Raw genomic sequence first — 12953 nt, forward strand, 5'->3', positions numbered from 1 at the left:
TTGACATGGGACTGTATGTTGAAAGTGGATGGTGGGGGGGAATAATGTTTATGTACATGGGACTTAATGTTTAGGCTACGTTCACACTTGCGTTTGGGGATCCGCTTGTGAGATCCGTTTCAAAGCTCTCACAAGCAGCCCCAAATGCATCAGTTTAACCCCAATGCATTCTGAATGGATGCGGATCCATTCAGAATGCATTCGTTCGGCTCCGTACAGCCCCCCGTTCCGTTTAGGAGACGGATCCCAAAATGCTGCAAGCAGCGTTTTTGTGTCCGCATGGCCTTGCAGAGCCAAACGGATCCGTCCTGACTTACAATGTAAGTAAATGGGGACGGATCCCTTTGCATTGACACAAAATGGTGCAATTGTAAACGGATCCGCCCCCCCCATTGACTTTCAATGTAAGTCAGGACGGATCCGTATTGGGACTTAGAAATTCAAATCTAATACGGATCGGTCCTGAACGGATGCGTTCGTTTGTATTATCGGTGCGGATCCGTCCTGTACAAGTACAGGACAGATCCGCATGAACGCAAGTGTGAAAGTAGCCATAGGGGGTGATGTTTGCATTGGATTATGCGTTGGAGGCGGCTGGGGAGGAGGTGATGTTATTTACATGGGACTGTATGGTGGAGAGAGGAGTATGATTGCAGGGGGCACTGCAGATCCAGGGGACATTATAGGCGGTCTTATTACTACTGGGGGCTCTATAGGAGGGTCTTATAGATCCGCCTTATTTCTACTAAGCGCACTATGGGGGCCTTATTACTACTGCGGGGAACAATAGGGGGCCTTATTTCTACTAGGGACTCTGTGAGGGTATTATTAATATGGGAGGGCTCTTCTAATAATGGGGGGCATTGTTGAGGAGCATTATCACGGTTGGGGCAGTGTTACTAATGAGGGCATTCTAGAAGGGAATTACTATTGGTGGGACTATGAGGAGCACTATTACTATGGGGGGCAGTAATGTTTCTTCAGGATAGTATTTGGGGGTATTGGGGGGGGGGGGGGCGTAACTAAAGGCTCATGGGCTCCGGTGCAAGAGTTCATCTTGGGCCCCCCTTCCCTCAGTGCTTTGTGTGTCTTCTTATGCGGCACAAGTGTCTTTGGGCCCCTTCATGCTCCTGCACCCTCTATAGCTACACCCCTGGGGGGGGGGGGGAGAAGGGGGGGCACAGCAAGCAGCAGGATAACACTGTGAGGACTCCAGTTGGGGGATAATGATAGAATGTGAGGAAGTTAAGATGTCTGTGTGTCACACACTGCAGAGACAAGGCGGCTGAGAGAAGTTGTCCAGACCGAGTGGATTAGATCTACAGAGAAGATGATGACAGAGAGGAGACATCACCTGGAGGCCCTGGATGTGACAGGTAAGTGCTGCTGTATAGCGAGTACAGCAAAGTGCGGGGGGGGGGGCGTTATCCAGGGGGCCCAAGTAAATTCTTGCCCAGGGTCCAATCAATATTAAAGACGGCCCTGGATGTGGTGGGCAGCCAACCCTCCGACATCTGAGTGTTCGGTGATGCCAGTGGATACAGCCGGTCCCCTGGCACTGATCAAGCGAGTACAGCTTCTGTGCTCACTCCATCAAAGTGCTGTACATCTACGGCGCTGGTGGGTAGTGTTGACCGAAGCAAGCTTTGGATGTTAGATCCAAAGTTGCTTAGTTCAAAACTTTGTATTAATATTGTATGGGCTCTGATGACCAGAAGTTAGTTATTTGCGAAGTCGCGCGTGACTTCGTTGAATAATTTTGGTAGTTGATTTTTAAAGTGGAAAACCACTTTAACACTTGAAACGGAACTGAGCTTCGGTTTCGAGTTACAGGCGCAACAATGTTAATAAATTGTGCGTACCCAAAAAAACAAGGGCATCAAAGAGAGAATACGACAAAAAAGTGGCACAGACACTTTAGTAAATATGCCCCAATGTGTACAGACTGAGGCAAACATGTTAATGTTTCCCCAAACTACTGTAACACTTTATGGAGGAAACTGCTGTTTTTACATTGTGCATTTTCCAATGACAGTAATGTTTTACCAGTAACAGAATTAATTTACATGGTAGATTTTTCATTTAACTATCATCATGATAAACATAAACTTTCTTTGATTAATTATAGCGATTACCAAACAGGGAATTAAATGGGTTGTTTAGCCAATAAAATAAAAAGTCTCAGAAGGCTTTTAAAATTAAACACCCACCTAACTTATTCCAACACCCCACCAGTCTATATAATTTCAACACAGAAATGTGACCACTAAGACAATAACTTATTGTAGCAGGTCACTGCTGAGACCAGTGATTGGCCGAGTGGTCGCATTTCCGTGCTGAGAGGCAGCAGGAAGTAAAGAGACCTTGGGAGCATTGGAAAATGAAAAGCAGTGGATAAGAAAGGTTCTAAAACTTATTTTATACTTTTTAAAGCACTGTGAACCTTTTTTTTTTCAAAAAACAAAAAATCATTGGCCAGGCAAGCCATTTAATGATGAGGGCAACAAACAGGACATTTACAGATTCAAAGACGGCTAAAAAATTTTACCTAAATTATGAGCTGTTATCCCATCTTTTAAATATCTATACTAAACATTGTGTAATATACATTGTAAACATTTAAGTGCACTAAAAGGCAACACACATTGTCAAAATGTCTTAGGCCCTGTGTGCACAGCCTTTGTAAATCACTCATTACAGAGCTATTCTCCCCTAGGAGGAATGAACTAAGAGACAAACCTCCATAGTACATAGCACATCAGCTGATGGAACAGATTCAAGTGGAATAGGACAAAAGAAAAAACTTCTGTATTAGGGCTCATGCACACGACCGTAGACTGTTTTGCAGTCTTCAAATTGCAGATCCGCAAAAAACATGGATACTGACTGTGTGTTTTTCTGCATTTTGCGGAACAGAATGTCTGGCCATCTATAGAACAGTCCAATCCATGTCCGTAAAAAGGACAAGAATCATACATGTTTTCTTTTTTTGCGGGTGCCAGTGTGCTGTTCACATCTTTTCGGCCCCATTGAAGTGAATGGATGCAGACCAAAAATACGGTGGTGTGAATGAGGCCTTCGACAGGGGTTGATCCCTATATATGTCTATATGGTTAATACAACTCACAGGTATTACAGTATACACCAGTGTACATGAGCTTACAATTGCATATTTTTGCAGTATGCTTTTCAAAGAAAATCAGGGGAACCTATTTGGGACTCAAAGAAATATTTAGTCATGATAATAGATAATTAAACTGATAATTGAAGTCAATGGTAGTTAGAATGAGAAAACAGAGGAAAAGGGATGCAGGTGTTATCATCAGGTTTTTAGTTTACATTTATTGAGAGAAAAAAACATACTGCAAAAAATGTGCATGCTAACTTGGTCTTAATGGTTATACACTGAACAAAAATATAAACGCAACACTTTCGGTTTTGATCCCATTTTGCCTGAGCTGAACTCAGATATCTGAAACATTTTCTACATACACTAAAGACCCATTACTCTCAAATATTGTTCACAAATCTGTCTAAATCTGTGTTAGTGAGCACTTCTTTGCCGAGATAATTAAACCCACCTCATAGGTGTTGCATATCAAGGTGCTGATTAGACAGCATGAATATTGCACAGGTGTGCCTTAGACTGCCCACAACCAAAGGCCACTCTGAAATGTGCACAGTTTTGTCTTACTGGGGGGGCGGTCAGAAAACCAGTCAGTATCTGGTGTGGCCACTATTTGCCTCATGCAGTGCAACACATCTCCGTCGCATAGAGTTGATCAGGTTGTTGATTGTGGCCTGTGGAATGTTGGTCCAATTCTCTTCAATAGCTGTGTGAAGTTGCAGAATATTGACAAGAACTTGAACACATTGTCGTATACGCCGATCTAGAGCATACCAAACATGCTAAATGGGTGACAGGTCAAGTGAGTTTGCTGGCCATGCAATAACTCGGATGTTTTCAGCTTCCAGGAATTGTGTACAGATCCTTGCAATATGAAGCAGTGCATTATCATGCTGCAACATGAGGTGATGGTCGTGGATGAATGGCACAACAATGGGCTTCAGGATCTTGTCACGGTATCTCTGTGCATTCAAAATGCCATCAATAAAATGCACCTGTGTTCGTTGTCCATAACATATGCCTGCCTATACCATAACGCCACCATGTGCCACTCGATCCACAACGTTGACGTCAGCATACCGCTCTCCTATACAACGTCACACACGCTGTCTGCCATCTGCCCTAAACAGTGAAAACCGGGACTCATCCGTGAACAGAACGCCTCTCCAAAGTGCCAGATGCCATCGAATGTGAGCATTTGGTTACGACAAACTGCAGTCAAGTCCAGGTCCTGGGCTGGTGTGGTTACACATGGGGCCTGTTGGATATACTGCCAAATTCTCTGAAACACCTTAGGAGATGGCTTATGGTAGAGAAATTAACATTCATTGCACGGGCGACAGCTCTGGTAGACATTCTTACAGTCAGCATGCCAATTGCACGCTCCCTCAAATGTTGCAACATCTGTGACATTGTGCTGTGTGATCAAACTGCACATTTCAGAGTGGACTTTTATTGTGGGCAGTCTAAGGCACACCTGTGCAATATTTATGCTGTCTAATCAGCACCTTGATATGCCACACCTGTGAGGTGGGTTGGATTATCAGCAAAGGAGAAGTGCTCACTAACACAGATTTAGACAGATTTGTGAACAATATCTGAGAGTAATGGGTCTTTTGTGTATGTAGAAAATGTTTCAGATCTTTTGAGTTCAGCTCATGCAAAATGGGAGCAAAACCGAAAGTATTGCGTTTATATTTTTGTTCACTGTATCACTAAACATTTTTAAAATATATTGTTTATGGTAACTAGTCATGCTATAACCTAATTTGCATTATGTCTGTGTATGTGTGTGTGTGTGTGTGCGCAAAGCAACAGCTTACCTCCTTGCTGTGTTTTTACTTGAATTGGATCAGATAGTGGCCCATCTCCCACTGAAGTAAAAGCCAATACTCTGACGGTATAGGTTTCATGTTCTAAAAGGTTTCCTATAGTAGTCAAAAGATTATCATCCACATTATATTTTAGCCAGTTGCTGACTGGCTGGACAGGCTCCATAGTGTAGTAAACACGATAACCTCTTATTTGACCATTGGGTTCCACAGGTTCCTCCCACTGAATTATCATAGTAGTGGAGGTAAGCATTCTAGCTTGTACATTTCGTGGGGCACTAGCAGGTGCCTGTTCCCCTGTACGTGTTACAACAGGTTCACTAGGTGGTCCTTGGCCGATAGAGTTTACAGCTGATACCCAAATCTCATATTCAGAGTTAGGACTTAAGCCTCCAATGCTGTATCTCGTAGTAGTGATGTCCTCTTTAATTTGATATGGTCCATCCTGTGTTTTAGATTTGTACTCTATCACATAGTAAGATACAGGATCAGGATTTCCTGAGTCCCATGTGACTGTTATACTTGTAGCAGTGGTTTCCGTTACTACAGGAGCCCCAGGTGCCTTAGGAAGGGCTAATAAGTTGGGAGAAAAAACAAGAAATAAAATTAAATATACTTTATCTACTGTCATAAAACCAAACAAAGTAAAACACAATAAAGGTTTGTTCACATCTGCGTCAGAGGCTCCATTTGGGGCCTCCATCACATATTCTGTCAAAAAGACAGGACAAAAAGTCCTGCATGCAGGACTTTTTGTCCAGTAAGGCTAGTTTCACACTAGCGGCAAGGAACTCAGGCAGACTATTCCGGCGGGTGAACAGCCTGTCGGATCCGTGCACACGTCCGGGGGCACGCGTGCACTAGCGGCAGCACGGATCTGAAAGAATGTTCACCTGCCGACACAGCCTGCCGGAGTTCCTTGCCGCAGGTGTGAAACTAGCCTAAAAAAAATGGTTCCTGAACGGAAATTAAAAAGACTTTACTGTTGTCAGTAGAGTCTGTTCAGCTCCATTTATTAAGTTAAATACTGAATCTGGCACTTTTGTTATTTTTGTTGCTCTGCTCCAATATCAGAGCACCCTAATAATAAAAGAGGGCCTGAAATGTTGAGGTGGTTGTAATGTAAGGGATGGCAGGCTAAACTAAACATCTGCAAGGTGTCTAATAGTTTTAATGTTCCAGATCACAGAGAACCATAAATTAGACATCTCTAGTAAAAATCGCTCAACAACTGTGCTTGCAGAGGAAACAAAACAGGTCATTTGAAAACCAGCAGTTCTCAGAATTTTTGTACAAACAGTTAAAGAATGAATTAATCCAGTCACTGATAGTTACTAGTAGACATCAGCAGATATACTAATACTGGCATTACAAGCATCAGTCTTAGTATAAAGTTCGTTGGTGCAGAGTGGGGCAAATTTATTAAGAGTCATGGGCTCTTAAGGGGTCACTGACATTTTTCAAAAAACCTTTTATATATTTTATAGTGACATATCAGAGCTGAGACTATGATCCCTAGAACTAGGGGAAAAAGCACATGCATATCGCTCTCTCTCACCACACTGCCTGGGACAGAATAGAGACAGACCCATAGACTTCTATGGGGCCCGTCTCCTGCGCTTCTCTCTCCCACCGTTCTGGAGATCTGTGGAGGTTTCAGTGCTCAGACGCCAACAATCTAAACTTTTGATATGTCTCTATGACATATCAAAAGTTGTTTGAAAAGTTAGTGACCCTTGATGCATCTCCAGGCAGTCTGTGCACCAGAAATTTTAATCTACATCAGCTACAAGCTGGGGTAGATATGAACTATAATTTATGCCACAATTTAGTCAAGCCCTACTTTTTTCTTGCCACTTTTGAAAACTGTGCTGCAGCCACATATGACATCCAACATAATTTGCAACTTTGTTATGCCACAAAAGTGTGATAAGAAGCCTAGTAAACATTCCCCGACATCTTTATAGCAACAGCTAAAGGAAAAAAATACTTACATTTCACTGTGATTTGAGCTACAGACTCAATAACCCCAAGACTTGACATGGCAACACAGGTATAATTAGCAGACTCCTTCACATTGGTAAGTTCCAGAACATTACGCCCAACAGGCATGTCATCTTCTGGGGTTAGGTCTTCAGCACCCATCATCCACTTCACATATGGCATGGGTGAACCAACCGCAACACAAGTTATATTTACATTACCTCCAGGCATAATTTCATGGCTCACAGGAAGAATGGAGAAACGTGGGGCAACACGACGAACTGCAGGTAAATTAACAAGGATACAGAAAGAAACTAACTTAAAAATGCACTATGTATTTTACAAATAAAAAATGTATAGAAAGACTTTAAAATAAAAAAACTTACTTCACAAACAAAAAGTGAGAATATATAAACATTAAGCCATAATTCATAGCAAAAGGGTTCCATAGATCAGGAGTACACCCATCACAGCACAGATAATACACAAAAATTTATTAGCAATTTCTCATCTTTAACAACAGATATGGGGTATGAAAACCAAATGAAAGTTACATGTTTCAGGTTTTTAGACATATTTAACTTCAGGAGTCATATGGCCTTGACAGAACTATTCTTAAATGAAAAACTGTTGTTGGCTATAATGGAAGCCTCTCATTTGTCATAGCCAAACCACTCTAAGCACCAGTGCCATACAATAAGTTTAAAATACATATTTACTGTTTTGATGCACCGCATACCAGCAGCAGAGATGAGAAACTCTAATGAAATTTTTGTGGTTTTGGGGTGTAAAAACCCTAACGAAGCCTCTTTAGAATCTGACACGGTTTCATCGATAAATGCAGCTCTCAGAAACACAAACATCATGCAAAAGAGGTATTAAACTGATAAAGAAAATAAAACAAAACGGGAGAGAAGACAAAAAGGAAGGGAAAGACAGAAAATGCAGAGGAATATAACATAAGGGCAACTAGCAAATGCCCGCAATACTACTGGGTGTAGAAAAAGGCATCAGGGAATTAAGGGCAGAAAACCCACTTAAAAGTTGCTAAGTACAGCATATGTGACTAATTGTGTTTAACATTAACACCTCCAGCCCTGGTGGGATATTAAACAGATTATTTGCAGTAAAACAAAGTGATGGACTTAACGCTGAGAGTAACAGTGACATGTTCTGTGCATCCCCCTTGCTGATAGGTGGATGCAGTTTTCAGACCTCACGAGTTAGAACATGGATCAAGGGGTTGAGGCAGCCCCAGTTTCAGTGACTCTGCTCTTGGCAATGTATTGAGTAAAATTTCTGAAAAATCAATGTAAATATATGCTAACTCATCTTATATTGTAATGTAAGCGTCAACTGGCAAGTCCGTTACCTAGGAAAAAATATACACGCTTCATAAATTTTTTACAAAGTGAAAGGCTTATGAAGCAATATTTTTATTTTTGTGTATATATATATATATATATATATATATATATATACACACACACACACACACTATATGGACAAAAGTATAGGGCAACACCTTTTAATCATTGAATTCAAGTGTTTTATTCAGTCCAATTGACACAGTCTCATTGCCACAGTTGTAGAAATTCAAGCTAGCCATAAAGCCATGCCATCTTCGAACATTTGTGGAAGAATGGGTTGTTCTAAAGAGTTAACTGAATTTGAGCGTGGTACTGATATTGAATGCCACCATTGCAAAAAGTCAGTTCATGAAATGTCTTCCCTTCTAGATATGCCACAATCAACTGTGAGTGGTATTACTGTGGAAGGAACCACAGCAACTCAGCCATGAAGTGGAAGAATTTGTAAAGTTACCAAGCAGTGCTGAGGACCATAGTGCATAAAAGTCATCAACGCTATGCTGACTCAATAGCTGAAGAGTTCCACACTTTCTCTAGCATTAACATCAGCAAAAAATCTATGTGCTGGAAGCGTCATGGCATGGGTTTTCACAGCTCAGCAGCTGCATGCAAGACTTGCCAAGCATCAGATAGAGTGGTGCAAAGCACCCACCAATGGGCTCTAGAGTGGTGGAAACATGCTCTGTGGAGTGATAAATCACATATCTATCTGGCAGTTTGCTGGATGAGTCTGGGTTTGGCAAATGCCAGGAGTAAAGTTCCTGCCTAACTGCACTGTGCCATCTGGAAAGCTTCGTGGAGGATGGGTAATACTATGGGCTTGTTTTTTAGGGGGCTGACTCAATTAAACAATGTCCACACACAGGGATACATGAATCGTTATCTTCCGCTGAACTCCACCCCGATCCACACCCCAAATACTGATCAAACCAATATGCAGGTTAGCAGCATGACTTCAATTATAAGGAGGTTGTGAGCAACAAATCACTACTTACAATCCATGAGGTACACAAAGTGCCATATTTTCTTTATTCACGTCTTCATAAACAGTTTGTAGTTATACAACTGCATAGATTAATTTTGAGAACGCTGAGTTTATACTCGCCATCCACATAAAGACATGAGTAAAGAAAAGACGGCATACTTCATAGTTGTGATTTCTTGCTAACAGCCTCGATACGGTTGAAGTCTTGGTACTAACCTGCATATTTCTTTGATTAGTAGTTGTTTTTCAGGGGTTGACCTAGACCTTTAGTTCCAGTGAATGTAAAGCCTTATGCTTCAGCATACAAAGACATTTTGGAAAATTGTATACTTAAAATTTTGTGGGCAGATTTGGGGGAAGGCCTTTTCCTGTTCCAGCATGACTGGACCCCACTGACAAAGCAAGGTCCATAAAGGCACTTGCAGGTAAGTTTAGTGTGGGAGAACTTGACTGGCTTGAACACTTTTGCAATAAACTAGAACGGAGATTGCAAGCCAGGCACTGTCGTCCAACATCAGTGTGTGACCTCACAAATAATCTTATGGATGAAGGGTGGAAGCTGTTTGAACTGCAAAGAGGGGGGCATATCCATATTAATGCAAAAAAATCTCCTGTAGGTGTCCCAATACTTTTGTCCAATATATATATATATATATATATATATATATATACATATACACACAGTACAGACCAAAAGTTTGGACACACCTTCTCATTCAAAGAGTTTTCTTTATTTTCATGACTATGAAAATTGTAGATTCACACTGAAGGCATCAAAACTATGAATTAACACATATGGAATTATATACATAACAAAAAAGTGTGAAACAACTGAAAATATGTCATATTCTAGGTTCTTCAAAGTAGCCACCTTTTGCTTTGATTACTGCTTTGCACACTCTTGGCATTCTCTTGATGAGCTTCAAGAAGTAGTCACCTGAAATGGTCTTCCACCAGTCTTAAAGGAGTTCCCAGAGATGCTTAGCACTTGTTGGCCCTTTTGCCTTCACTCTGCGGTCCAGCTCACCCCAAACCATCTCGATTCGGTTCAGGTCCGGTGACTGTGGAGGCCAGGTCATCTGGCGCAGCACCCCATCACTCTCCTTCATGGTCAAATAGCCCTTACACAGCCTGGAGGTGTGTTTGGGGTCATTGTCCTGTTGAAAAATAAATGATGGTCCAACTAAATGCAAACCGGATGGAATAGCATGCCACTGCAAGATGCTGTGGTAGCTATGCTGGTTCAGTATGCCTTCAATTTTGAATAAATCCCCAACAGTGTCACCAGCAAAGCACCCCCACACCATCACACCTCCTACTCCATGCTTCATGGTGGGAACCAGGCATGTAGAGTCCATCCGTTCACCTTTTCTGCGTCGCACAAAGACATGGTGGTTGGAAGCAAAGATCTCAAATTTGGACTCATCAGACCAAAGCACAGATTTCCACTGGTCTAATGTCCATTCCTTGTGTTCTTTAGCCCAAACAAGTCTCTTCTGCTTGTTGCCTGTCCTTTAGCAGTGGTTTCCTAGCAGATATTCTACCATGAAGGCCTGATTCACACAGTCTCCTCTTAACAGTTGTTCTAGAGATGTGTCTGCTGCTAGAACTCTGTGCGGCATTGACCTGGTCTCTAATCTGAGCTGCTGTTAACCTGCGATTTCTGAGGCTGGTGACTCAGATGAACTTATCCTCCGCAGCAGAGGTGACTCTTGGTCTTCCTTTCCTGGGGTCGGTCCACATGTGAGCCAGTTTCTTTGTAGCGCTTGATGGCCTTTGTGACTGCACTTGGGGACACTTTCAAAGTTTTCCCAATTTTTCGGAATGATGGCCACTTGTTTTTCTCAGCTGTGTATCCACCTGACTTCTCCACAACGCAACTGATGGTCCCAACCCCATTTATAAGGCAAGAAATCCCACTTATTAAACCTGACAGGGCACACCTGTGAAGTGAAAATCATTTCAGACTACCTTTTGAAGCTCATCAAGAGAATGTCAAGAGTGTGCAAAGCAATAATCAAAGCAAAAGGTGGCTACTTTGAAGAACCTAGAATATGACATATTTTCAGTTGTTTCACACTTTTGTGTTATGTATATAATTTCACATGTGCTAATTCATAGTTTTGATGCCTTCGGTGTTAATCTACATTTTTCATAGTCATGAAAATAAAGAAAACTCTTTGAATGAGAAGGTGTGTCCAAACTTTTGGTCTGTACTGTATATATATCAAAACAAATGTTGCTTGTGTCCATTGCTTTTAAATGCCAATAAAGGTGAGAATGGTGATATGTGAAAATTCTCCATAAATGTGTAAGCATAGGGTACTAATGGACCATACAGTCCATCCATGTAATTTTACACTAATTCCTAGTCATTGAATTCTGGCACAATAAAATCTGTTCCAAAGATCAGAGTCACAGAGGCTCCACCAAATCCTCAGGCACACCTAACATACAATGAATAAAAGTGGAGAAAATAAAGTAACATGCGGACAGAACAGAGTAGTGCAAGTCTTCTGATGGGGCCAACAAATAACTGAGTGCAGAGTAGAAATGGGACAGAAGCTGACTATCCATATGTAGTCAGCAAACACATTTACAGACAAACAGCAGCATGTGATGCATATATTCTGTTGTCATGAGAAAAAGTAAATACAAGGATAATTAAAATAGAATCTAATAATGCACGATTGGTACTAATATATCTTATATCAGAGTTTGAAGAACAGGGTTCTACAAAACCTTTGTGGATATTATATTTACTTTTACATTCAAACCTAGAAATAGAAAAGAAGCACTCGCAGAGCACAGGATCAAATGAAATAAAAAAATACTGGAGTTATGTTAGAAGACTTGAGCAAAGGAAAATGCAGTGCCATAGTCCTACACAGCCAGATATACCTAGAACAACCAAACAATCATACATTTTCTGTATAACTGTACACTTTGTATGACAATATTCCTCACAGTAAGTTACTTTTATTCATTGTGAAGCCTGTCCTGGTTACTGGCATGACTATTTACTGTGACCCTTTAAAGGAGTTTTCTTGGAGTTAAACTGGGTTGTCCCACAAAAAATCTATTCTTGTTTTCAAACCAGAACCTGGATCTGAATGCATTTGTAATTGCATGTAAATAAAAAGTTAGTATAGCCACTGAGTTATTCAATGACATAGCATCCCCTGCTGTTTGTTATTTTTAAAAATTTTGTGTGCACCTGAGGTGGACGCACATGCTCAGTTCCATCCTTGAACTGCCACCAGCTGCAGAAGAAAGTGCATGCCTCATGCCCCTGAGCTGCCAGCTTGAAATAAATCTAGCAGAGAAAATACAGCAATTAATGGGGATATTTATGGATCCACTTGAGGCACAGGCCTGGTTCTAATCAGCCATTTGAAGGGCCTTCTGCTGCCTCTTCTTAATTTAACAAGCACAAGCATCTGGCTTGGTATTGCATTTCAAACCTATTCACTTGAATGCAACTGAGCTGTGCAAAGGCCATGTAACCACTGGAAGTGTCACCTCCAGTTTCTCAAATTTCACCCATACGTTTTCTGATTAGCACACAGCTGCCATTTTTGCAATGTCTAGAATATATGGTCTTTCCCCTTTTTGAGTACTTTTCCAATACCTAATTTGTCTCTTTTCCTTCTGAC

The 12953-nt window shown here is 41.3% G+C and overlaps 1 protein-coding gene across 18 annotated transcripts in view; it reads right to left on the reverse strand.

The window, feature by feature from the left end:
- Positions 1-12953, reverse strand: part of PTPRS (protein tyrosine phosphatase receptor type S) — a 580801-nt gene that overhangs the window by 364920 nt on the left and 202928 nt on the right. For all 18 annotated transcript variants that reach the window (XM_044268386.1, XM_044268351.1, XM_044268378.1 and 15 more), the window contains 2 exons: positions 6954-7223; positions 4951-5532 (listed from right to left, as the gene is read on the reverse strand). In XM_044268386.1, coding sequence (XP_044124321.1) covers positions 4951-5532; positions 6954-7223 — 852 coding nt within the window. The remainder of the gene's footprint in view (positions 1-4950; positions 5533-6953; positions 7224-12953) is intronic.

This window comes from Bufo gargarizans, chromosome 1 (genome assembly GCF_014858855.1).
Source record: "Bufo gargarizans isolate SCDJY-AF-19 chromosome 1, ASM1485885v1, whole genome shotgun sequence".
Classification (NCBI taxonomy): domain Eukaryota; kingdom Metazoa; phylum Chordata; class Amphibia; order Anura; family Bufonidae; genus Bufo; species Bufo gargarizans.